Raw genomic sequence first — 27,989 nt, 5'->3', positions numbered from 1 at the left:
CTTCGGAGCAGTCAGCAGCGGGTTCTGCAAAAGGTGTTTTTTTTTGTAACTGGACTGAACTGGAGAGGAGGAGGGCGATAAAACAGCGACCTACGACGGAATTTCGCTGCGGATTTTGATAGTGAACTGCAGCGGGAGGAGGATTGTAGAGTTGGAAGGTGGAAAAGCGGAACATTAACGTCGGAATCCGGAGAACGGCACGAAAACAGGTAAGCGGACAGCGGTTGCCTTCCAGCGAAACGGGGCTGACGTCACTTTAATTGCCCCTTGGGTCGTGCCCAGGCTGGGAGGAGGGAGCTGCTGGGGGGAGGGCGCGGACACAAACCGTGTATCGGTTTGATGTTTTGCCTTACAAAATACCTTCGATTAGTAATAGGTTTCGTCATCGAATCGGTTCGGTTTGCGAAGGTTTAGGCTAGATAAAAGGTGATTGCTCAACGGAGAGAGAGATACCGTAACAGTGTTCCGTCGCGGTTCCCTCTCCGTTTTGAGGGGGGACATGTTGAGGAAACGCCTATAAACAGACAGTCAGTGCAAACTTGTCTTCTAATCTTGAGTTAATCCAAGCTTAATTAGTAGTAGCAATTCTCGCAGATCTTAATCGATTTCGCATGCCCCCTTCTAGTAATCAGAATTTCCCAGTTTCTTCCCCCTTCCGGAACCACATCAAACACACTTCCCTATCGTAGTCCCGTCCCGTCCGCCGATAAACAAAGAGTCTCTTTCTGTCTGTACATGTTTTTGACCTTGTCGCAATCGCTTTGCTGTTTGTCGTTGCAGCAGCAGCAGCAGCAGAAGCTTGTTATTATTGCCTCCACTTACTCTGTACTAACTAAACCGTCGTTCACACAAACACAATCACATACAAACTCACTTAGCACGGGCGCTTTAGTAATAATTCGTGGTGCGATACTCGGCTCGCAACACGGACTAGAGAAAAGAGTTTGTGGCAGTGATTGCTGCTGGGACAAATTCGCATCCTCTGGAACTGGCCACCGGCGGAAGCGAGTTCGATTCGAGAGCGAGGGTGAGTCACAGTAAAATTTGTCTTGAGAAAGAGGCGCGATTCTTGGTTTGTCCTGAAAAAGCGTGTTTGATTGTGGTTGGTTGAAAACAACACGGATCCAGACAGGACTGATCTTGTGGAAGACCGGTTCGGGTGGATGCAGTGTTACCACATGCTCGTCTGTATCAGAGGGTCCAAAAATCTGTCTTATCTGCACCAAGCATGGCGAATATCTGTACCATTATCTGTACGGTATATTTTTTGTAAAAAACTTTTTTTTAACATGCATTTTGAAAAATCTTATGACAACACTAAACGCTGATATGCAGCTCGGAAGGAACGCAAAACTCCATATAGAAAACACCCAAGAAACGGCCAAGGAAAGACGTTTCTTCGCGTGACGTTCCTTCGCGCGATGTTTGTTTGCAAAAGTTCTAGTGAAAAAACTTAAAAATTTCAGAATTTGTTTATTTTATTGCAACTGAAAGTCATAAATGTATCAATAATTTTGTAATCGAAATTATAACATTGAAAATTCCGAATTGCCTTTTGATGCCGAATCTCAAAAAGCAGAATCTTGAAATTAAAAGGAAGGATTTTGTATTTTGCTTGAAAAGAAGTAAACCAAAGAGAAAATCAATCAACACACAGATTCAAAAATACAAATATTAAAACTAAAAAAATCTAAGATTTAAAAAATAAAAAGAAATATATATACAAAACAAAATTTAAAAATAACAAATTCAAAGCTTTAAAATTCTAATAATTAAAAATTAATAAAATTAAAATAATATGATTTAATAATTCATATACCGTCATCAGGGGTGACATTGGGTCTGGGGGGGTGAAATTGGGTCATACAAAAATGCTGAAATTTGTATGACCCAATCTCACCCCCCAGACCCAATGTCACCCCTGATGACGGTATTCAAAATCCTTCAAATTCAAAATTATTATCCAAAAAATTTAAAATTCTATATAAAAATCTAGAATTTCAAATCATACCCAGATTTAAAATTTAAAAAATATCAAAGAATTTATGAATTTAAGAATTTAAGAATTTAAGAATTTAAGAATTTAAGAATTTAAGAATTTAAGAATTTAAGAATTTAAGAATTTAAGAATTTAAGAATTTAAGAATTTAAGAATTTAAGAATTTAAGAATTTAAGAATTTAAGAATTTAAGAATTTAAGAATTTAAGAATTTAAGAATTTAAGAATTTAAGAATTGAGGAATTTAAGAATTTAAGAATTTAAGAATTTAAGAATTTAAGAATTTAAGAATTTAAGAATTTAAAAATTTAAGAATTTAAGAATTTAAGAATTCAGGAATTTAAGAATTAAATAATTTAAGTTAGACTGTAATCCATATTCATACAGACTGCAGTCCCGATTGACCCAGTTGACGGTACAAAACATGATTTATCGAAAACTTTCAATAAAATTTACTTTGACCAGATTCCATTTATTAAATAGTTTAATGTGACATAATGGCGTTACCTTTCAAGAAACAAATAATAATGTTTTGAAAAACGAGGATTAATTTTTTTAATATTCAGGCAACTACAAGGCGGTTGTAAATATGTTTCAAATTTAGTGCATGTAAAGTATGGAATGCTAAAAAGATAATTTTTATTATCAAACTTTTTTTTGCAAAAAATGCTTTAAATGCAATAAGCAAGATTATGAATATAAAAAAAATCATGTTGTTTTCATATAATTTAAAAATATACTCAAATTAATAAAAAAAATACAATAAACTTTATGACTCATTATTTTCTGTATGATTCAGTACAACTTTTATTAAATTTTTGAAGTATTTTAGATTTTATTTTACCTGTGTTCTCCTTCATTTCAAAATCATTTTTGAGAAGAATGGGAAATGCTGGAAATTATGTTATAACTTTATTAGAACGAAATGCTATAAATTATTTTTATTAGGTCCTTGTCGGTACTGAAACCTGGTTAGCAATGAGTCTGCTTTTGTAAATGCAGTTTTCTTAAACCTAAGAAAAACCTAAAACTACAGAGGATCTTGTGTGTAAATGTTAGTGGGAGGGAGCCAATTACCCGCGGCGTACTGGGGGTTAGTATTAAGAGAGACTCCGAGTTCAAAATATTCTAGTATAAATGGATCTAAGATCATTAAAAAAGCATGATCCATTTCTAAATGTTTCAAAAGTTAAACTAGATTTAATCAATGTAAAGTTCTTAAATGTTGAGATAATTGCAATAACTTCACTATTCAATAATATCATTTTGAGTAAGAATCTGTTTTATCTGAAAATCTTTACAAATCAGTACGGTGACCCAAATATCTGTCATCTGTACGTACAGATTCTGTACTCAGATCTTTGCTGAAAATCTGTACCATGACAGATAAATCTGTACATGTGGCAACGCTGGGTGGATGAATCATCACACGTGCAGTTGCGGCAGTGAGAGGAGATTGTTGCACTCATGTTTCTTGGATGATGGTGAATAGTTATTTTTCTTTGAATGACCTTATCTTTTTATTCTAAGGAGATTTTTGTTTGGCTCAGTCAAATTATTTGCTTATCAACCAATCAATCAATCAAAGTTCGAAATCTTTCTTAGGGCATCTCCACCGCAGGGACCTAATTGCGTTGCAAAGCTAATTTGGCACCCGCGTCAAGCCCACCGCGGTACTTGTGCGAGAGCTAATTTAGGTTCGAGTTCATCCGTGTTCATCCGAATCTAAACAAAACTCAGGTTAGCTCCGGGATCTACCCGGAGCAAATCGTCTGACGGATGGTTTTTTCAAGCAAAACAATGTAATTGGGTCAATGTGAGTTTGTAAACAAAGAGTTTATCCTGCTCATGTCAGTGAATGTTTACAATAGGAGTGATAATTGATATTTCGATTTCAATTCTTCGAGTTTGGAGATATTTTCCCTCCGGTGCTGCAAGTTCACGCATGAAAAATGACTTTTGGCAAGGGGTAGGACAGAGAGTAACCGAGTGACTCAATTTATCAAAATGACTCAATGTTACTCAATGTTGACTTTTGGTAATCTGGAGTGATGTAGTTTTGTTTTTTAGGTTAGATTGGGGATGTGTTTTATTAATTTTGGTCAACGCATTGTCGATCTACTGCTGGACATGCAAGAGACAAGTAATTTAAATTGTACAAACAATTGTATCGAGTAAAAAGCAAAATTCAAACAAAACATTTTAAATAAGCCACTACGGATTTGAAAACAAGCAATCCGAGCAATTGGGTCCTAAAATGAAGCTTAGATTGCTGATATTATTGTTTACAGCGATAAAGCTTATTTTTCTGAGTACGACCACAAAGAATTTAAAATGGATTTTTAAATCTATTTTGAAAAATTAACCTCGTGGTCCTTCTTGACAGAAAAGCTTCTACTTGACAGCTCGTTCCACTTACTTTACTTTTTACTTTTACTGCTCGTACAACCTCCGGGTCATGAGCTGTCTCCAGATGCGCTGCCACTGAACTCGGTCCTGGGCTGCTACTCTCCAATTTCGACTCGGAACTCCCACACTTCTCAGATCTTCCTCCAAGGGGACCATAATTGATCCATCAAAAAAATGTTGTCTTGTCAAAAAAAAATTGCGTTAAAATGAAAAACAGTGATCAGAAATGGTTTTTAATCGTGTTTTTTACCGTTGAACATAAAAATTTACATAGGGCTTTACTGCCCATGATCGCATAAATGTCCCATATGCATTTTCATCACTTTTGAGTTATTGATGCAGTTTGGTTCAAAATCGTGTGCTCTTTCAAAAGAGCCTATAACATCCAGTACATTGTTCTAGAAATCAGCAGGAAATCCTGTTTTGTCGTGAAAACTTAACACGTAGCCTTATGTGTGGGACAAACTTCTCCCGCGTTTTTCTCAGCTTGCTGTTTTTGCATATGGGACATTTATGCGAACATGGGCAGTTTAGTACCCAATTCTGATCTTAAATTCATAAATTCTTAAATTTTTAAATTTTTAAATTTTTAAATTTTTAAATTTTTAAATTTTTAAATTTTTAAATTTTTAAATTTTTAAATTTTTAAATTCTTAAATTCTTAAATTCTTAAATTCTTAAATTCTTAAATTCTTAAATTCTTAAATTCTTAAATTCTTAAATTCTTAAATTCTTAAATTCTTAAATTCTTAAATTCTTAAATTCTTAAATTCTTAAATTCTTAAATTCTTAAATTCTTAAATTCTTAAATTCTTAAATTCTTAAATTCTTAAATTCTTAAATTCTTAAATTCTTAAATTCTTAAATTCTTAAATTCTTAAATTCTTAAATTCTTAAATTCTTAAATTCTTAAATTCTTAAATTCTTAAATTCTTAAATTCTTAAATTCTTAAATTCTTAAATTCTTAAATTCTTAAATTCTTAAATTCTTAAATTCTTAAATTCTTAAATTCTTAAATTCTTAAATTCTTAAATTCTTAAATTCTTAAATTCTTAAATTCTTAAATTCTTAAATTCTTAAATTCTTAAATTCTTAAATTCTTAAATTCTTAAATTCTTAAATTCTTAAATTCTTAAATTCTTAAATTCTTAAATTCTTAAATTCTTAAATTCTTAAATTCTTAAATTCTTAAATTCTTAAATTCTTAAATTCTTAAATTCTTAAATTCTTAAATTCTTAAATTCTTAAATTCTTAAATTCTTAAATTCTTAAATTCTTAAATTCTTAAATTCTTAAATTCTTAAATTCTTAAATTCTTAAATTCTTAAATTCTTAAATTCTTAAATTCTTAAATTCTTAAATTCTTAAATTCTTAAATTCTTAAATTCTTAAATTCTTAAATTCTTAAATTCTTAAATTCTTAAATTCTTAAATTCTTAAATTCTTAAATTCTTAAATTCTTAAATTCTTAAATTCTTAAATTCTTAAATTCTTAAATTCTTAAATTCTTAAATTCTTAAATTCTTAAATTCTTAAATTCTTAAATTCTTAAATTCTTAAATTCTTAAATTCTTAAATTCTTAAATTCTTAAATTCTTAAATTCTTAAATTCTTAAATTCTTAAATTCTTAAATTCTTAAATTCTTAAATTCTTAAATTCTTAAATTCTTAAATTCTTAAATTCTTAAATTCTTAAATTCTTAAATTCTTAAATTCTTAAATTCTTAAATTCTTAAATTCTTAAATTCTTAAATTCTTAAATTCTTAAATTCTTAAATTCTTAAATTCTTAAATTCTTAAATTCTTAAATTCTTAAATTCTTAAATTCTTAAATTCTTAAATTCCTAAATTCTTAAATTCCTGAATTTGAATTTTTTTTATTTTTGATAAAAATTGTGCTGTGTTAGAATTTCGGGTTTTCGTAAATTTGTAAATTATACTTAATTTCGATCCCGTCCGTGTGGATCAATTGGACAGCGCACTGGACTCACAATCCAGAGGTTGCTGATTGGTACTAGCAATAGTGGCCGACAGCTATAAAGACAACTTCTTTTTTTACTCCATTTCGACCAAAAAACTATATCTGTCCTTTTAATTTCAAAATTCTGCATTTTGAGATTCGGCGGGGATTTTAAATATTATTATATCGAATACAAGATTATTAAAAAGGAAAATTCCAATTCTTCGATTTTTTCATCAGAACATATTGCAAACAAGCACCGCGCGAAGAAACGTCAAACGCCACTTTTCGTTTATGCTGCGTACCGCTTAAGAAAAATCTTTTCGTGACCCTTTCCCTGACCGTTTCTTGGGCGTTTTTTATATGGAGTTTTGCGTTCCATCGGATCTGCGTATCAGCCTTTACGGTACAACCATTCAAAATATTTGTAAATGAAATGAAAAAAATAAATAAAAATAAACGTATTCGTAATTTTTTCTTACTCCTCACTGACGTGAGCAAGATACACCCTTTGTTTACAAACTCACATTGGACCAATTACATTGTTTCGCTTGATATATATTTGAATTTTATACATAATTTAAAAATGTTCAAATCAGTTTAGTTATTTTTAAATTTTGGACATTCATGTTTAAATTTTCGGTGATGATTTGCTTATATTAATATATGTAGTTGATTATTTTTTATTTAAAAAATACAAAAAAATATATATAAATTCCACAACTTTTCAATTTAATAAAATCGTTTTGAACTAAATTACTGATTTCTTTAATATTCATTCAAATTTGATATTCAAAATAAATGCATCTTCAACCAAAACAAATACAAATAATTCAAAAAATCGCTGAAAAAATTAGCCACCGGCAGCTCGGGGACTTCTCGAGCACCTATCTTGGCTACTCGACGGATCCCCGATGAACTTTTTCTTCGCTGAATGAACTCGAAGGCTAATTTAGCTTTAGCTTTGCTACCCGCGGTGCGAAAGTTGGGGTGCAAACATGTCGGGAGCAAATCGGATGAACTCTTTTAAAAATATGAAAATGCTATTTTATTGATGTAAGCAAACAATTAGGACATATAATGCAATTGGAAGCATGTTCTATCATGCTAGAATGTAGTTTCATTGATTTCGATCAACAAAACGGCTAGAATTTGAAAATGAATAAATTAGATCCCCGCGGTGGGCTTGATTCGGTAGCCAAATTAGCTCTCAGCGGTGCGAAAACGTGTATTAGCTACGGAGCAAAGCTAAAACTTGGGATCCAACCGATAGGTTTGCCACGCAATTAGATCTCTGCGGTGGAGATGCCCTTATTGACCTATTTGATTTGAACTGGGCTTATTACAAAGGAAAATAAAGGGAAGATAATTCGTAGCATTGATTCACCCAATTTGTCCAGTATAGCAACAATATTTAGCTAAATATTTGACTCAAAAACATAATCATAATATTTGAAATATATCTAAAACCCTCCTATTCCTTACTTCTGTTATTTTAGATGTGAAAAAAGCTAAATAAATTAATATTTCTATACTGAATAACTATTTGTTCAGCGAAAAAGAATGTTCAACTGTTGATTTGTTTCAAATTTCAAGCCCACAAAAATTGACAAAAATGACTGCGCAGGCTCAACTCAAGAAGTAGAATGATGTATGGGGTCCCCAGAAACATGCGCACAAATTTCGAGGATTGTTTTGGATTCCAAAATAAACCAAAAAATGTTTTGCTGATTTGATTTGACAAACATCACTCTCTTTGAAATTACGCCAAAATCATCAACACTTTCATTGTAAAGACCTTATATAAAATTTAGTGTTGCCAAATTTGTAAAAAACATCTTCAACATATCACCCGGATACAAATTTCAGCACCAAATAATGCTTAATAGAGGGATAGCATCTAATTTCATCTTGCCTGTAATGTTGGCATATCAGCGCTTTGACGTAAAATTTCTTCTAGTAAAAGGGGGTATCAACTGAAATCGAGTGATAAATAGTTCAATAGGATAGGAAGTAAGTTTCTATCAGAAGTTTTTCAAATAAAGTTGCTTAAATAGGGGAAATGTACCCATTTTAAGCCTAATAATCGATTGTGTTTGTATGTTCCTGGATAATCTGAAGTGCTCCATGCAATTTACTAAAACCAAGTGCACCAGCTAGTAGAGCAACTTTTTGGGAACATTTCTGTTTAATTTGATTTTTACTAAAAGTTATTCTATTCCTTTTACAAACACTTAAAAAAATACATGTTTCAAGTGATGAGAATGCACTGGGCCACATCCATTTTTAAATTTTCAGCTTTGTTCTTTTTTCTTCCTTCGCGCTTTTGGGTCTGCTTAGTGCTGCCAAAATTGATGAAATTTTAAGCGAACACTCACGAAAAGTAGCATTTATAGAGAAAATTTCCTGGCATCACTGGCTCACTCCAACAAGTTCTGCTGGTGGTGTTGGTGGCCACCCTTTTGTTCTTTATTTGCCTTCGCTTTTCACTCGGTTTTCTTCAGCCTTCGATTTGAATAGGTATAAACGTCAAGTGACTCGGCGCGTTTGTTTTTTTGACAGCGCTTGCAATTTAATTACATGTTTCGGGATTATTTTCAAGTGAGTGACTAACTAATGTTCAAAAGAACATGTTGCCGGTAGTTGGAAGTAATTTCATATTTTAAGCGCTTCGAAAGCGCAAGTGAAAAGATATTGATGGCGACTTTTGTTAAGCGGTTAAGCTCTCATCTTGCGTGTGGATGTGTGTGTAAACAAAATGATGAGAAATGGTCACGCAAAATAGAAATTATGATCAAAAATGCATTAAATTTGATCTTTTTGGCCAGTAAATGGCATAAATGAGTGTGCTTACTCGAAGCGGTGATGTTGCCGGTATGTTTATGGCCTAAATAGTATTTTTGGAGCTTTAATCGTCCATCAAACTCTCCATGTGGCGAAAATAAGTGTTTGATTAGATTGAGTTAGGAGCGAATGCTTAACCTTCCAAAATATGAGAGTTTCCCCTATACAGATTTTAATGAAAACTTCTTAAAATCAAGATCCTCAAAAAATCAGGTTGTAGAAATCAGGCAGTTTTATGTATTGCCCCTTAACTTTAATTTTTTTTTCTTTGCGTCTTGTAAAATTAGATTTAATTTTCTCAATAGTTTTTTAGAGTATTAAAAAATCAGCTGAGGAAATATATTTTGACGAATTTCGTTCGTCTAGAAGCGGAGTTGTGTTTTAAAGATTCATTTCTTTTCATAAAAAATAACACACAAAATTGATCACATTAATTCTGTTAAATCTGGCAAAACAATGTAAATGAGCCAATGTGACATTGCAAACAATCAGTCTATCCTATTCATGTCATATGTAAATATTCACTGACGAGAGCACTATAGACTGCTTGTTCACAAATCTATTTATATTGTTTTGCCTAAATCCCTAATGACATAATGTTAAGGCCGTTGCAAATATTTTGCAAAGTCGGTCCAAAAAATCAGAGGGTACATTTTTTTTGCAATAGCTTCAAAATTTTAATGGAAGCAGTAGTTTGAACACTTTTGTGATAATTTGTCAATAGCATGCCAAATGCAGCTTTTCTCTCGATTCTACTATTTTAAGGAACTTTATTTGGACATTCAGTTTCAAGAAAATGCATGCAAAATTTGTCTTTTCTAACAATTTTTCATCAGAATTTTAATATTAAAATGACATGTTGTGCTTCGAATCCCGGACACTGATAAAAGCTGATTCGAAATCCGGACACTTTTGCTTCGAATTCCGGACACTCGATTTTACTTATGAATCGCACAAATTTGGACTGAAATGTTAGTGAATGGCATTCTTTAGGTCTCAAATAAGCAGGTTACATTTAAACAATCGATAGTTTATATAAAAATGTGCTAGAATTTAAGGAAATCGAAACCATAAATTTCTGCTTTGCCTTCCCGATGCTTCGAACGCCTTTGAAATATTTCAAGTGAAATGTTTCGCATTTTTGGTAAACTTATACAGTGGACTCTCTCGTTGTCGATATTGAAGGGACCGTCGAGAGAGGGAGTTATCAAATTATAGAACGGAAAATCAAAGCAATCTTCTTGAAGGGACTGAAAATTTTATTGACAGCTGGAGCAATATTGATATCGAGAAGATCGACAGCCAGAGAGTCCACTGTAATTTTATTGTATTTAATTGTTTTGGCATTAACTACAGCGTTCAAACAAAATTTAAATGAAAGTTGATGTAGGAATTCATCAAATAACACAGTTTTGACATTCATAATGCGAACTTATATCTAAATAATTGATGAAACAAGATGAAGTGTCCGGGTTTCGAAGCGTCCGGGAATTCGAATCATGACGTTTCTTTTTGAACAAAAAACCTCATTTCAAGACTATTTTATCCAGAGCAGCAAAACACTGCCTCCAAATTGCCTTTTCCGTGATTGTGTGATGTTATTGTGCCTCCCACAATTGTGGAACACCTGAATTTAACTGATATTCTCACAAAAAAAGTTATCAGACCATGGATAAAACATCACTAAGCTTGAGTTCCACTGGTTGCAGTTTGTGAAGTCATTATTTTGTTACAAATATGTACTCCTGGAGAGGTCCAAAGTTTGTTTACATCCGTAAGAAAAAAGTGTTCCGAATTTGTGGATTTCAAGGGTCAAAGTTTTTCTTCAAAAACTTGATCTAAAAGTTAAAATTTGCAGTTGTTCGATACAGCATTCAAAAGATTGCAAGAAAAGGTTTCAAATGAAGGTAAAAGCGAATCATTAAGTTCAATTATCGATTTGCCATGATTTTTTGAACATTGGCCGATCTGTAAACTGTTCCAAATATGAGGGATGACTGTACTTTGATATTTTGAAATCTAACGAATTTTAAAACACTTTTTACATTGAAATGTTAATACTTTGGCCAGAGTCAAGGGACATAAACTTCAATAAAAATATTTGAAAGGGCCTGATAGAAAAAAAGTTTTTTTTTAGAATATAATCATTTTTCTGAAAAGTCCTTGTAAATATCTTTATCATTGCCAAGGACGCCAAATCGATCATAAAATCACTTCGGACCCCATTGCAAGGAGATACCAACAATGCAAATGTTCCCTTTGGTCATAAGAAATGTCAAACAATAAAAAAAATCTCATGAAATTGGTCCCTTTTTTGAAGAACTGCTGACTGTCATACTAGTAAAAGCTGAGTTCTTATCTTTACATTATCTGCAATGACCATTATCGTACTGCATTATCAATGACTGCATATCAGTTTCATTCACCAAATTATACGTTTGTGGAGAGTGCAAATATCGACTGTTTTTCAGTACTGTTGTGTAGACAAATCAATAAATTGTGTAGTTCAATGCCAACTAGTCATAGTTCATCGTAGTAACTCAGAAGGACATTTAAAAAATGCTGTTCTTTTAAAAATAAAAATAAAATGTTATTCTCAAAGATTTTTCGAAGAGGTCTCAGAAGATACAACTCCAGTCGGGTTCCTCCGAGGACCAAATCCATACAAGCTCAAACCAGGTATTTCAGCGCCGCTTACGACGGTGGCCAAGACGAACACAACGTTGTGAGCTCAAACTGTTAAAATTAGCACCAGTTAGCGATGCTGTACACGGCAGAAATGACACGCAATCTTGGCGTTACTTTCATTCTTGTCTCATCATAAACTTGTGCTTTTTGAGCTATAAAATGCACACACACTCACTCTCCAGCAGATCGTTTAAAATATCCCTCGCATCGCATCGTTGCACACGTTATCAATGATGAGCACTCACTGAGAGAGATATGCGAAAAATTTTGATCATCAGTTTAATCTTGCCCAAAATGTTGGTAAAATTTCAAGTTTTTCGGTGAGGAATTTGATGAAAAAACTATCATTTTTTGCTATCAACAATCAAACTATCGTGCTTCTGGAAAAACCGAAGAAAATCATGAGAATATCGTTTACTCTTTGAAGACTCTTTTGAGAGTTCGGAAGTGATTTTTGTCGGTGAGAAAAGGTTGCTAGAGTGGAGAATGAACATTATAGATAATCACATTGCCGCGCTGAAAAGTTCCGATGCTGGATTTATAATTGCATCCATCAGAGAACGCAGTCACATTCCACACAGCCTCCGTCACGGAATGCCAACTCATCTCAATCTCGTCACATGGCTGGTCACTATCGTCACTCGACGTGATTAATATTAATATTAGGTTTTGGGGCTGGAACGGCGAATAGTTGCTTATTCTGGCGTTTTTAATTAGCTCAAACAGATTATGAAACTGGGTACATTTTGGCCAAGGGAAAACATATAGAACCATGCAGTTTAGGGAAGAACACACCCTGCCAGCCTCGTCTCATGTGTATTTCATTAGCTGTTAATTATGACCAAACAGCGCGAATCAAAGCACGTTCGTCATTCATCCAGCGAGGATTGGATGGTTTAGAATTGATGGCTATCGTCCTCGTTGAGAAGCTGGACGCTTGTTTTGTGGTCTCCAAATAGACAGAGCTTATAATTTTAGAGCGGCCGGCTATTCGAAGCACCGACGCCGAACAATGAGCTCTCTTTTGCCGGCCATCATCATCATCAATCAGGAACGAGATCCGCTATCGCTTGGCCACAAGTTGGTGGGTGGTTGCGTGTGTTTTCCGGAACGCATTCATCTAAATAAGTCAACATCGATGAATCGAATCGAATCGAGGCGGTGGAAGTGGTCGCTCGTTGGTCCGGGATGGATCGATCCTATAATAAACTATGAATAATTGGTAGCATTAATCGGAATCAAAGCGCTGATGCTCCTCCTGCTGGAGCATGAAATGGAATTTTACAGCAGGGAGAGGACGCCACATCCGGACGATGCTATCGGACCATGTAAATATCGTGTTTTGTTGTTGTTTGAAGAGATTCTATTACCCGAACCGGACTCGATAGATTTATGAGCTGCCCAGGAATTGGATGATGTTATTATGATTGCAATATCAATAACACCGGAATGCACCTGGGCAACACTCACACTCGTGCAGGCATTCTTCTTCCACCTGGTAAAGGAGTTGACCTGATTTACGTGAGGTTTCGGTTGATTGCATCGAGAGGAGGGAAGATTTATTTCCTTCTGCGAATACAACAGCAATGACACATGAGAGGAGCATCTGCATTTTGCGGAAGCACCATTTTCAAGGAACCGAGTTTATTGAGTTATGGGAAACGGTTATTGGTTTGCACATTGTAATTTGGTTGAATTAAGTTAGAATGTGCAAATAGGATTTTGGTATTCAGCAGGGTAACAAATTCTTACTGTTATTAAGGTTCAATTGATACTCTGAAAATATCTCTGATAGTTGGCATAATCAAATTAAATCCTGGACTTTTTTATGATCCCATACGCAAATTTAAACATTGATTGTTTCCTCCTTATAGGATGATTCGTAGCTTTGAAGGAACGCAAAACTGCAAATAGCGATACTCGGCTGAAAAGGAACAGAAACGAAAAGTGGCGCTTGACGTTTCTTCGCGCGCAGGGTGGCCACTCAAGTCGGGAATTCGAATATCTGGAAAAAGTTGGGAATTTGTGATTTTTTGTCAAAAAGTCGGGGAACCCAAGCTTATCTGTTTGAAAATTATTTTCTAACTCTTGAATAATGTTTCACAATTTTCAACTTAAATTCACTCAATCCTTTTTTGGTTACATAGGTTAAATTTAAGGTTCCTTTCACTATTTCAATCTATTTCAGATTGAACAGCCTTTTTTTGACATTAAAATCTCAATAAATATTGAATGCATTTGACACAGATTTTCATGTTATTTCTGTGAATCAAAATATATTTTTTTATAAATGTTTGCTTATCAAACAACAGATCTGGAGTAACATTTGAAAGGGGCGGTACGACATTGCTCTTACGGCCTTTCGTTCCATTTAAACGCGTGTAATGAAAGGCCGTAAGAGCAATGTCGTACCGCCCCTTTCAAATGTTGCTCTGGAGATAACATCTAATTGAAAACAACAACAAAGTTAATGGAAAACTAAAATAAAAATAGATTCCAACTTGAGTTTGGCAATAGTTGTTTTTTGTGGTAAATGTTTTTAATTGTTTATCTAAATTCGTTAAGTCATTTCAAAAAAATGATGGAATTATGAGTAAGAGTTTGTTCGAATATTACGTCCAGAGATTTTCTGGATTTAAGCCCCCATTCCCCACTTTTCCTATACCTTTAACATAGGCTGTCACAAATTTCAGACCCCTCTTCTCCGTCCCCTTATTCATGGACGTAATTTTTTAACGAACCCTCATTGCGAACACGTATAAAGAATTTGTAATTTCAAAGATTTCGAATTATAAAGTAAAACATGAAAACTTATCAAACTGATTTTTTCATTGAAAAAAATAAATAAATAAATAAACGGTTAAATTTGAGTAAAATACTGACATCAAGAAAAATCGACATTGATTCAAAAAAATAATATTAAACTAACATTATTTAAAATGAGAATCTGGCAAAAACATTTTTTAAACGAATTCCAAAATATTTATCTATTTATTTTATTTATTTTAAATAAGGCCGTTGCAAATATTTTTTGAAGTTTATGTCCCTCGATTCTGACCAAAGTCGAGGGGGGGGGGCAAAAAAATTAAAAAAGTATAAAAATTGAAATTACGAGCCATGGTTTCAACATTTTAATGAAAAAAGTGTTTTAAAATGTATTATACACCTGTCCAGTTGTTTTGCCATCATTAGTTTCCAATATTTTTAAGTATTCACGAAAAAAATATTTTTTGCGAAAAATAAAATTTTTGCGGTGCTGTACATTGGAATTTCATAATAACTCAAAACATTGTTTAACAAGCCCAAACATGCTAAGTATGATTATCAATGCAGAAAAATGCATTTTAGTTTGTTTTCAGTTGATTAGACTTCTACTTTCATGGAAATTTTGAAGTTTTTTGGAAAAATAATTTTTTGCCCCCTGATTTTTCAGACCAATTTTGAAGGGGGGGGGGGGGGGGTGACATAAACTTTGAAAAACATTTGCAACGGCCTAAATTAAGATTAAAAATATTTTTTTAAATTCAGTTATCTTTAACTTTTTGCCTTTTAAAAATAAACATTGAAATTATAAGTATTAGTATGCTTTCGGTTATTTTTCAAAGACTAATTGTGTATGTTTCTATTATCGTTTCTACTCTGAATCTAAATAATGAGTCCTTCCATTTTTGAAGTATTTTTTTTTTGGTTTCTGTTTTTACAAATATTGTCAATAGTTAGAATTTTTTTTAATTCATGTTGAACTTTTTTAGGGTTGAAATTTACTTAATTATAAAGAGTTTTTTGTTTGAAATCGTTATTTGGATAATAAAATGCCTATTACTTGAGTTTCTGGAAAAGTCGGAAATTTGAAAATGGGTTTTGAGTGGGTACCCTGCGCCGCGGTGCTTGTTTGCAATATGTTTTGATAAAAAAAAATCAAGCAATTTGGATTTGCTTATTTGAATAGTAAATCTTTCCCAGTTCCTGAGGGGAACACCCGTGAAGAGTATCGGGGCCGGCATTTACAAAGCGGATTCAGTGGCAATTTCATTCTCAACTTAATGTTAACATGTTAAGGTTAATGCTAACATTCCATAGGTCGCCTCCCTAAGGTGTCGTGATAAGGTCCAGTTTGTGATGATACACTACCTTCCCTTTACTAAGCAATCGATTCTAGAAGAGAAAAGATCACCAGTTGTGTTGGTCCGAGCCGGGATTTGAACCCCGATCTACCGCTTACGAGGCGGAAGCGTTACCACTGGGCTACGTGGCTCGGTGCTTATTTGAATGCGACTAAAAATTACAAACGTATCAATAATTTTTAAAATTCTGAGTTGCTTATTAGGCCGATGCAAATATTTTTGCATTTTACACAAGTTCAGTTGTTTTGCAAACATTAGTTTAAAAAAAAGTAAGATTTGACGAAAACAATAAAATAAGCGGAAAAACTTATTGAGATACTAAACATCAAAAATTTCCAATAATTCAAAAGATGTTTAAATTAACCCAAACATGCTTAAAAATGATTTTAAACGCAGGCAAATGCAAAAAACTTTAAATAAAATTTGTACCAGCCTTAATCGAATCTCAAAACGCCGAATCTTAATATTAAAAGGACGTTATTTGTTTTTTTTATCGAAATGAAGAAAACTAGAGGGAAAAGCCTAACAATTATCATTAAACAAAACTTGACTTTTTTTTGATAAGGTCCTATAAACAAATGTAAACATTGAGTGTATCCCGCTTACTCCGATGGACTTTGACATAAGGTGTGAAAGGGATACACTCAATGTTTACATTTGTTTATAGGACCTTATCAAAAAAAAGTCAAGAAAAGAAACCAATAAAACAAATCATAAACTTTAAAATATTTAAACCGAAATTTAGAAGTTCAGAAATTAAGACATTTTTAAATTTAAATTTATAGAGTCCACACAAAAAAAAAAAGATCTCTTTTGTGTGGAGCGTGGACAATTGTGGTTTATGGATGGCCCCAAATTGAAAAATCAGAATAAATAATCAGAAATTTATAAATATGAAAATACACATTTACAAAAAAAAATCAAATTTACAATAACAAAAGTCAAAAAACCAGAAAAATTCAAATCATCTGAAAAAATTAATAAATTTGATATTCAAAAATAAAAAATTCAATGATTCAGAAATCGAAAATAAAAAATTTGAGATGTTCAGAACATCCAAAATTCAAATATTTGATAATGCTACAATCGAAAATTTCTAAGAAATTATAATTTCTAAAAATTAAAAAAAAATCAATAAATAAAAATATCCAACAATCATGGAATTTGTTTCTGTAATTTAATATGAATCCAAAATGTCTGATTTTCTCTCAGCGATTTCTAAATTGAGAATTTTTGATCTTTTTATTTTTTTTCTCCCAAGAATCTCAAGCGCACACACCGTTCAACGCGCTCAAACTGATCTTTTCAAATTGTCCTAAGTCCAATCCTTTTGAAGCTACAGCAGTTTTAAAAAATATTTTTTTTTTGAAAAAAAAAAAAAAAAAAAAAAAAACAGGGGTTTTGGTAATTTGCTGGTGTTTTTTTGACAATGGAGCACTTTCATTCGAGCAGTTTTTGCTTTTTTCTACAATGTATTTCTTATGGAGCGAACTGTCAAAAACTGCTCGACTGCGGGTGCTCCATTTCTATATGTGAGCCTTGATTTTTCAGTCTCGAAAATATTTTTAACGGGAAGCTCGTCCGATTTTCCATTAGTTATTGAAGGAATGGAAAAACTCACAAAAATATTGCTGAAACAAGAATCATTTAGTTTGACATAACAGACACACTCACAGAAATGCTACAGAAACAAGTATAAGTAATTATGAAGAAACACAAAAACTCACAGAAGTATTACAGAAAAACGATTATTTAAAAAAAGTAGAAAATTCTGAGTTCAGATTTTTTATCTGATTTTTTTCTGGAAAAAAGTCTCAAATAATATTTAATTTGAATTTTAAATTAGGACTATTTTTTTTTGTTTTGAGCTTTTGTCCTTTCCACCTTATGTCTTAAATCCTTCGTGCCGTGTGTTCGATCGAAGCAAGATCACTAGAAACTACGTCTGTTTGTCTGTGTTTCTGTTATTCTTGACATAGTTTTAATTTCGTTTTTTTATTGGTATTTTAACATCTATAATAAATTTTAGTCATGTAACATCGATTTTTGTATAATCATGGGACGATTAATGAGAAGTTTAGCTGTTCTAAATTGAGTAAACTCTCGGTCTAGACACACTCTAGAGTTCATTGCATCCATCATCAATCTCTGGCGTGAATGATGGCTTTGTGTCGCAGCTACTTCCACTCTCATTTTCCATTTGATTAGTCATTTGAATTGCTTTCTTTGCCCAAGTCGTCCCGAAATCGAAACAAACCTGCTCCCCAAGCAACTCAATCAAGTCATGGTAAACGATTCTGGTAAACTATTTCACTTAACGAAAAACATTGAATCCCCTTCTCTGAAACGCTGCCTCATCCAGCACAATTTAGCTCACACGCAGTGAAAAGGATAAATCAGTTGATGAACTGCACCTCAGCGTTTCACCGAACGTCCGATTGGCGAGAATAACTCACTTTACCGTGAAATGGGAGCGCGATATGCTTTCGCCACTACTCCGAACGAACACAGATTGTTGATAGCTGAACTTGTCCAGCTTGAAACCGTAATTGAAGCTTAGATAACTGGAGCAAACTATTTTTTTCTGTCTGTGAAATTTTCTTTCACATTTTTGTAAAGAAAAAGTCTTATTCACTTGTCTGTGGTGTGGCCATCCCGCACCGCACCCGGGAGATGATGATGGATAGCTCTCGCCGGTGCTCGTTGGTGGTGGCCATCGGGGTTCGAAAACTGCTGCCGGTTCCCGCAGGGGCTTCAGAATTTCAATCAACAACGCAGAGCCGTGGATAAGTTTACCTTTCGAGCGCGCATCAGATTGCAAAACGACCTCAGCATCAGCAGAAATGCAGAGAGGGCACTACACGACAACCATGGCGGGGTTCCTGTGGCTGTTTTCGAAGCACTAAAGTTTTCAACACGATGGTTTTCCGCGCCACCACGCCTACCCTGGAGAGATTGGGTGAAAGAGATTGGGAAAACTCGTGCAAACATTGCGAGGGATTTCTGTGGAAAGCTCAGGGAAATTTGAGAGAGCTCTACAGGAATCCTTCAATTTATTCGTTGATGGTTTTAACATTGTTTTTATTACAAACAATGCAATGTTATAAATAAGATATTAAAATACTGTCTGCAAGTTATGTTTTTCAGACATTTGCAGATTTATTTTTTCAGCAATTTTATTATTTAGATTGATGAAATTTGTTCCACATCTTTTTACTTACTGGAAAGCAGCAAAACACCTGTTCAAGAAGGTTAAATTCTGAATTCTGAATTCTGAGTGCCTTCCGTATGTCCAAAGGGACCATTTTGCATTATCAGTTCGTCTTAATTATTTTTCATACAAATTAGGCAGCTGTCCATGTAAAAATGGTGTGTGAAAACTAAAAAAATCTGTTACTTTTTAAGGAATTTTTCTATCGATTGATGTCTTTGGCAAAATTGTAGATTGTTTTTTAATTTTCTTATTTATAACATCAAATTCGAGTGAAATATTAATTTTAGTCAAAACCATTCAATGGTTGATTGCACATTAAATTGCAAAATGATTTTTTCAGCATTTGACTGTTCAAGGAAATTTATTTCTGCCGATTTTTATAAACATTTTTTGTCCGTTGAAAAATTGATTTCCATTGATTTGGTATGTTTTAGGAGAAATAAAATGCAATTTTTCAGAAAATTTCAGAAATATCAAAAAATGTTTGACCAAGCAATAATTTTAAAAAATATTAATGTAACAGAAAATTAAAAAAAACTAAAAATTGTTGACATAATTTTTTTATGTTAAAATTCAATTTACTATTAAAATGTACTATGTTGAAAATAAGTGTTCCGATCTTGAAGGTCGAAAAAAAAATCGATACAACCCCACGATCGAACCGACCCGAAGGTGAAATTTTCCGCTCTTCTCAATAAAAAATAATTTGATTTTTTTTGAAAGGGACAAATTTCAAAAAGTTTTTTTGATAATAAACATAATTTCTATTTTTCCATTGATAAGGGTAGAACACTCCACTTTTTTAACATTTAAAATAGGATCATGAGTTCCCGAGATAATGGTGATCATAAAACGAGGGCAAATAGGGTCCTAAAGTTTTGTGTAAATTGTTATGTACAACGGTAAAAAAAAACACGAATAAAAACCATTAATTCTGATCACTTTTTTTCAAGACAAATTTTTCGATGGATTAACTACAATTCCCTTAGCTGTCAAGTAGAACCTTTTTTGCCAAGAAGCGTCGCAAAGTATTGGTTTAAATCCTTTGCCGTCGTACAAAGGGTCATTGCTTTATCGTTGTGAACAATAACATCACAAATTTGAGCTTAATTTCAATACCCAATTGGGCAACACTGAAAAAAAATCAGTTTTTTATCTTTGCATGGCGATATCGCAGCGTCCAAAGGCCATAAAAACAAAGTTAGAAACAGCAAAATGTAAAGCATTTTCTCAGCTTCCTGAAATCTTTTTTTAAAACGACAACAGTGTGGCCACCCAAGTCGGGAAATCGGTAAAGTAGGGAAAAAGTCTGATGTTACTTTTTTTTAAATAAGTTTCTATATTTTACAATTTTTTTCAATTGTTTGGTTTTGTTTTAATTTATTTAGAAATTATGCTAGGTCGCATTTTTCAACCGTTTCACATTTTTTTGATGAGATCTTTCTATTATATGAGGTTTTAAAAAGCAGGGCTGCGGAGTCGGGTCATACTTCAAGCGACTCCAACTCCGACTCCGGCATTCTTAGATTAGCTGACTCCGACTCCGACTCCGGCTCCGACTTTCAGCTCCAACCGACTCCGACTCCAACTCCGGCCTACCAACTCTAGCCGACTCCGACTCCGACTCCAGCTTTCAAAAAATGGTTGGCTCCGACTCTGACTCCGATTCCACATATTTTTAAATGTTTCAAAAGTTATTTAACTATTATTTCGAAAACATTGATATATAGGATTATTGAAAAATTCTCTAAGTGAAAAACGGAAGTTTTACAAATTTTATACGTTATTGAAACAGAAATCAAAAAATATCTCCAGTTTTGAAAGCATTTTCAGAAGAACAGTTTGGTAAGTGAATTTGGATTTATTAACTTAACCTCAAATTTTCATTAAATTTATGTAAAGCTAAAATATTACATTGTTATTTTTTTAATGATCATTAAAAGGAAGCTGGCCTTAATGATCGATTTAACATATAAATTCAGTTTGCTCACTTTTAGGGTGGCATTTATAAGAAGCACAGTGACTTGATAGTCACCTTGTTTTATTTTAATAACAATTTTAAATGCAACTATTTTTTAAAGATCTATTGATTTTTTTAAGACGTGCATTGACATCACGCCATGCCTTAAGAAGATTATTATTACAAATCAATGTATCTAAAAATATATCTTCGGGAAAGGACGCCTTTTGAAATATTCGTGACCTAGAAATTTTTTTACCTTGGAATTTTGGATTTATTTTTATTTAAAATTTTTCTATATATTTAAAAGGAGGCGCACGATACATCTTGAATCTTCACCTAAAATGAAGCTTTATGTATGGTCGCGCCTCCATCAAAATATATGAAAAAGCTTAGAATTGTATAAAAAATAAAAATCCACAGGTAAAATATTTTCTAGGTCACAGATATTTCAAAAGAATACTTAAGCTACCTTTCCAAGAAGAATTTTTTTAGGTACATTTAGTTGCAATGACTATCACCTTCCATCATATTGGCGTGGGACAAACAGTATGAGAAAAAAACTTATCGGTTGAATAATATTTTGATTTTGATTATTTTGAATAATATTTTTTTTAAATCCTATAATTTTTCTATACATTTTTTTATCTTGAAATCCTATCCTATCCTGAAATCTTGAGATTTGTTCAACGATAATATGCAACAATATCAAAATAGCTTGCCTAAGGATCAACATTCTCAGATTTTAGTAGAGAAATAGTAAACATTAAGATAATCGATATATTTTACATATTCAATGATTATTTTAAAATAAGTTGCAACTTTTTTTAACATTTTTTGTCAGTTTCAAATATTTTAAGCGCGACACTTTAATTTTTTTTTGTACTTAGGCCGTTGCAAATATTTTTCAAAGTTTATTTTTGTTAAATTTAAAATAACTCCGACTTCGAGATCGAAGTAAGCTACGCAACGGGAAAACCTTCAAAGTCATCACTCAAGATCTGAAGAACTTGTGACAGCTTCAAAATTTGGTGTTCCTTTCTGGTTTTCATCACGGTCAGCATTCCCCAGCAGCAACAGTAACAGAAAATGGACGTCGCGGTTCAATTCCAAGAAGCTGGAACTTGACATCATTGGAAACCTGAAGTTTGAAGGTTGGATTGGATCAGGATTTGATGTTTTCTTATTTGGTGAGCCCGTTCTTTTTTTAACACAAAAAACTCTCACTTATTCTATCATACTCACAAAACAATCAAGACAACTACGCCTACCTTATTATATACGCGGTAGGGTGTTCCCTTGGTCGTTCGCTGTGAGTTGTGGATTGCCTGCTTCTCTAATGAAGGTTCGACTAGGGGGGCATGCTTATTAATTTCTCGTCGCTCCATACCCTCAGTGACGTGATGGGAACAAGGGCGTCTATGCAAAGTGTCCCTACACCCGCTACAAATTTCCGGCGCTTGGGAAGGGAAGAGGGTAACCATTTTGATCTATGCACCGGTATTTGTAGCACTAAAATTCGTGCAAAAAAACTTATGCACGTGGGTGTACAGATTACGGAGTAAAAGATGATCGAATTGTTCACCTAGCGCTCACATGTGTTTCGGGACCAAGTTGCCTGCGGGTATGGGGATCATACATACATACATACATTTAAAATAACTCCGACTTCGACTCCAACTCCAACAGCCCTGCTAAAAAGTATAGAAAAAGTCGGGATTTCGAAAACGGTGCACTCGGTAAACCTCGTTGGTAAAATGACTCGTGATGAGAAAAAAAAATCTTTTTATAAATTGTTTCCGGTGGCCATAAATAAACCACCTCGATGAATCTGATGTGAATATTTTTTTTGACGTAGACTACGTCTTACTCGAAGGTACTGGGGTGCCATTCCAAAAAACCCGGGCCGAAGGCCCTGGATTACTGCGTCATCCGTCAAACGCTTATATCTTCCTTCCCTCTAATCGAATCGACACGATTTATGTGCCATTCGATTCGAAAATTATTCAGCAATTTGCTATAAAATTTTCATTGTTGGCAAAATAGTTTTACTATTGAAACAATTCAATGTTTTAAAATGTTTTCAAAATGCAGAGATTTTGCAAGCAAAATGAGCGCTTCCCACTCACGGACGGGAATGTCAAGTACCTATTTTGAGGGGAAAATCACCCGAGCAACGCGACCGAGTGTCGGTCGCGAAAAAGAAGGGGAAGTAGCGAGCCGAAAACATATACACTCACACCCCGATGGTTTGACACTAACTGTTGTCAAACGAACGGGGTAACTTTTTAGTTTGACACCCGTTTTACATGGAGTTCACACACACTACCAAACGTTTGTTTTGATAGTGTGCGTAAGCGCTGTGTAAAAAGTGACAGTTCGTCACTTTTTAGTTTGACTTTGACCAACCAACGGGATACAAACTAAAAAAGTGTCAAACGAAAAGGTGACCAACCACCGGGGTTTTAGTGTATAAGAAAGTGCGCCAGTTTTCAGACCAACATTCACGTCTTAGACCTCGGACCGGCCAGACCAGCAGCAGCAGAGAGACCAGAACAGCAGCAGCAGAAGAGGACCAGAGCAGTAGGAGAGAGAGGGACCAGAGCTACAACAGAAGCGTGCATCGCCTTCTCGTCAGCCAGTTGCCTCTCGATGGCCGGACCGTTTGGATCTTCTGAGGAAGGGGGTGAGGACTGCCCAACTCTTCGGAGTTGCCCTCACTCCCCGTCCCTCGTCCCACCCGGGATGAGTCGGTGAAATGCCTTTCAGGAACAAATGTTGGTCTTCGGGAGTGACGGATTGCACAGCTTTCTGAGGCTGCTCTCGCCCCAACCCCTCTCCCTCCCCCTCATTCTGCTACCAAACATTCATTCGGTTCGCGAAAAAATCGTTTTTCGTTCTTCTCTTTCCTTCCTTCATTCTATGTTGTTGTTTGAATAAGGCTTTCTAGTCAAAGATTTACCAACCCATTCAAAGTATGTTTACATAGAGTTATCTAAGCCCGATCTCACGCACACTAGCACGCCATTTGTTTTGCTGGAGGGTACAAAATTTAACCTCAATCTTTTTCGTGTACGTGCACGCAATACATGCGCACGTAGATGCGCACGTAGATAACTCTATGGCAGCTGCGGTTTTGTTCGCATTAGATTTGCCTTCTCTTTCTAGTGAAAGTCAATTGAATCGGAATTCAATTAGAATCGTATACGAATTCCGTTTCAACATCCGGTACGTACACGGTCCGATTGAGTTTACCAGCCTAAGAGTGTGTAAGTTCTGTCTTGTTTGGGGGTCCATCTCCCATTCACGATCTTATTCCGTTAATGTATTTCAAGTATCTAGCTAATTCTTCAAAATTAAGATATGGAAAACTCTATGTCCACATATCAAAACTTTACGTAGTCTACGCCATTCCGGTTATGTCTGTGACATAACTACTTTGACTTTTATGTTTTATGTTTATTAAACCGTAATTCATTGCAAATCTATTCAAATAGCTAGAATATATGCAGCTTTTAACTGATCCATTTCTGACTTTCCCATAAACGAAATTTATGCAAATTATCTATTCCTGGCACGAACGCAGTTCCTAGTCGCAGCTCGTTCTACTTACTCTCGTGGCAGTGTTAGCGTCGTGTGGTGCTGTACAATGATATGATACGCCGAGAATTGTCTGAATTGCTAGAGCTCTGACTCTTATCAGCGGCGCGCGGCACACACCCACCACAGTTTTATGATTTTACACAGCACAGCACAGCATCCTCTCTCTTTCACTAAACAGTACGTTTTCTCTTCTCGCTTGCAGCATGTCCCGCGTCAAGGTCCTGTACGACTTCCAGGGCGAACCCAACTCGGCCGAGCTGACGATCAACGTCGATGACGTCCTGACCGTGACCAACACCGAGGTGGGCGAAGGCTGGTGGGAGGGCACAAATGCACGCGGCCAGCGTGGACTCTTCCCGGCGGCGTACGTCGAGGTGATGCCGATGGCGCCACCCCCAGCGGCCGGTCCTCCGAAGATGCCACCACCACCGTTGAAGGCGTCCGTTCCGGTGGTTCAGCAGCAGCAGCCGGCGCAAGCACCCAGGTATGACCAGACGGCGGACGATTGGGGGGAACAGCAGGACGGGGAGTGGGACGACGATTGGGACGATGACCAGGACACGTACTCGGAGATTGGTCCGGCCAGTGGCGGCGGTCAGGGTCAGGGTCAGGCTAGTAATAATCAGAACGGGAATTTCCAAAGCAGTAACTACTACGCGAACGCGAACCTGCCGGCGGTGCCGGTGCCGAACGACGGGGACGGGATTTCGCTGGCGTCGACGGCCGTTGGTGGGACGAGGCGGGCGACGTCGTCTTCGAAGATATTCTCGTCGAAGGCGGCAGACGCGTATTTGATGGGGCTGAGCGTGCCGGCGGTGTCGGAGTCGGATCGGGTTCAGATTCTGCAGACGGACGCGGGGATCGTGTGGAAGCCGATGCGAGATGGGTACACCGTGACGGTGGACTCGCCCAAGAAGGAGAAGAAGTTCAACGGGTTGAAGAGTTTCATCGCGTACCAGCTGACGCCGTCGTTTAATGGGATTGCCGTTTCGCGGCGGTACAAACACTTTGACTGGCTGCACGAGCAACTGGTGAAGAAGTTTTGTCTCATTCCGGTTCCGCCGTTGCCGGACAAGCAGATCTCCGGACGGTACGACGAGGAGTTTGTCGAGCATCGCCGCGTTCAGCTGCAGGAGTTTGTGGACTGGATGTGCCGCCATCCGGTACTGTCCACGTGTGGCGTCTGGATGCACTTCCTGACCTGCACCGACGAGAAAAAGTGGAAAACGGGCAAGCGAACGGCGGAGAAAGACCCCCTCGTGGGAACGACCTTCTGCGCGGCAATCTTCCCGCCGGACAAAACGCTGCTCACTTCCCAGGTCGAACCCCAGATCGACACTTGCACCCAGTTCGTGCCTCAAATGGCCGGCGGCGTCAAAACGCTGGTCCAGATTTGCGCCGACGAGACGAAAAAGTTCCAAACCCAATGGCGGCAGGACTACCAACGCATCGGCGAAGGCTTCTCCGAGCTGGCGCGTGCCCTCGAGATCGACGAACGACGCCAAACGACCCAGCTCAGCCTGTCCAACTCGGTCGGTCACGCCGCCGGCATCTTCATCGCCATCGGCCAACTCTTCGCCGACCAGCCCAAGCACGATTTCATCCCCCTGGGCGATCGCCTGCACATCTACCGTGGCCTTCTGGGCGGCTATCCGGACGCGCTTGCCGAGTACCGGAACGGCGTCCAGAAGCGGAAAGACTGCGAAAAGCTAACGGCGGAGCAAAAGATGGAAAACAGCCAGCTGGCGGAGGTGAATCGGCGCGTGGACGTGATGTCGTACGCGATGCTGGCGGAGATGGCACATTTCAGGGCCGAGCGGGACACGCACCTGAAGGACACGATGCGGAACTTTATCGGGGCGCAGATCGAGTTCTACAAGAACATTGTGCGGCGGCTCGAGCAGGCGCAGGGGCACTTTTGAGGGGAGTAGGAGAGCGATGGGAAGTTGGATGCCTTATGTATAAAATTAAGATTTGAAAAGGAAAGGAAAGACTCGGAATTTGACTCACAAGCTTTTGTTTATGTGTACATTTTTTTTGGATTAAAAGCTTGTTGCTTTTGCGTTGAAAATAATTGCTAAACATTTTGTTGTGTAAAATGTGAATTCGTTGTATCGATTGTGGTTTGTTCTTTGCCAAAAATCTCTTAGATTTTTGAAAATAAAAATGAAATTGAATAAATGCATAAGACTATAAAACATGCTTTTAGTTTTAAAATTTAAAATCGATTTGATATTTTTGCAACGGTTGTAGAGGGCAAACCACGATTGATCCCACCAATAACGAACCCACAATTCAAATCAAAACACAACATCAACCACATGTTCCACCATCAGAGTGGAACAATAACTACAAAATCCCAACAACATCACCACCGGAATCTGTTAGCAGAACTCGCAGGCTGAAACATTCCTGCGTTATTTTTATTGTTTCAAATGCAACCAGTAATAGCAAAAAAGCAATGGAACGATTCCACTCTTTTCCCCCGGCCACAAAAGCAAAAAACGACCTATTAGTTAAGCTCAAACAAATTCCAAACACGACGACTCCGTTGCACACAATTGATCAAATCAATTACAGCTTAGTGCAACCGTACAAGTGGAGCTTAATTTTTAATCATACACAAATAAATACATTCGAGAACAATCACGCTAGTATACACCGATAACATTGGATTATAATGAAAAAGTATGTAACAATTAGCTGGGCACGCTGTAAAAAGTGTTGTTGTTTTTTCAGGAGTGTTAAAAAATAAAAAGAAATACTTTGTATAATCACGCTCGCATGGCAAAATTTCAAACTATTAAATATTATACTAATAACGTTTTCCCGGCACGATGGGGACGACACGTCGAGGCACATTAAACATTGATAACCAAAATGACCGCGGGAGGGCAAAACGAGGGGGGAAAAGTCGACTAGTGTTTATATATATTTTATGCTGAATGCGAGAAATTAAACGGGAAAAGTATTAAATATATATATTTATGGTAACTGTTATAGCGTGTAGCGCAAGAGACAGCGCATAAAGTCGATGCAAGAACACACATTTAAACGTAAAAAAATAGAAACAAACACACACACACTTTTCTGTAGCTTGTATTCAAAGAGAAGAGATCAACTGGGATAATTTATATGATAAAGCAACGTAAATAAACTGTAATGTCTCATTCGTAACACAAATTGT

The 27,989-nt window shown here is 35.8% G+C and overlaps 1 protein-coding gene across 1 annotated transcript; it reads left to right on the top strand.

Moving 5' to 3' along the window:
- The first annotated feature begins 2 nt into the window (after nt 1-2).
- Nucleotides 3-27,985, top strand: LOC120421975 (sorting nexin lst-4). The gene is made up of 2 exons (XM_039585285.2): nt 3-209; nt 25,005-27,985. Exon 2 carries the CDS (start codon nt 25,006-25,008, stop codon nt 26,722-26,724), a length of 1,719 nt encoding a protein of 572 aa, XP_039441219.1. The 5' UTR covers nt 3-209; nt 25,005; the 3' UTR covers nt 26,725-27,985.
- Nucleotides 27,986-27,989: the final 4 nt, after the last annotated feature.

Source organism: Culex pipiens, chromosome 2 (assembly GCF_016801865.2).
Source record: "Culex pipiens pallens isolate TS chromosome 2, TS_CPP_V2, whole genome shotgun sequence".
NCBI lineage: Eukaryota > Metazoa > Arthropoda > Insecta > Diptera > Culicidae > Culex > Culex pipiens.
The sequence above is the reverse complement of the archived record's forward strand: the minus strand, read 5'-3'. Positions and strand labels throughout refer to the sequence as shown.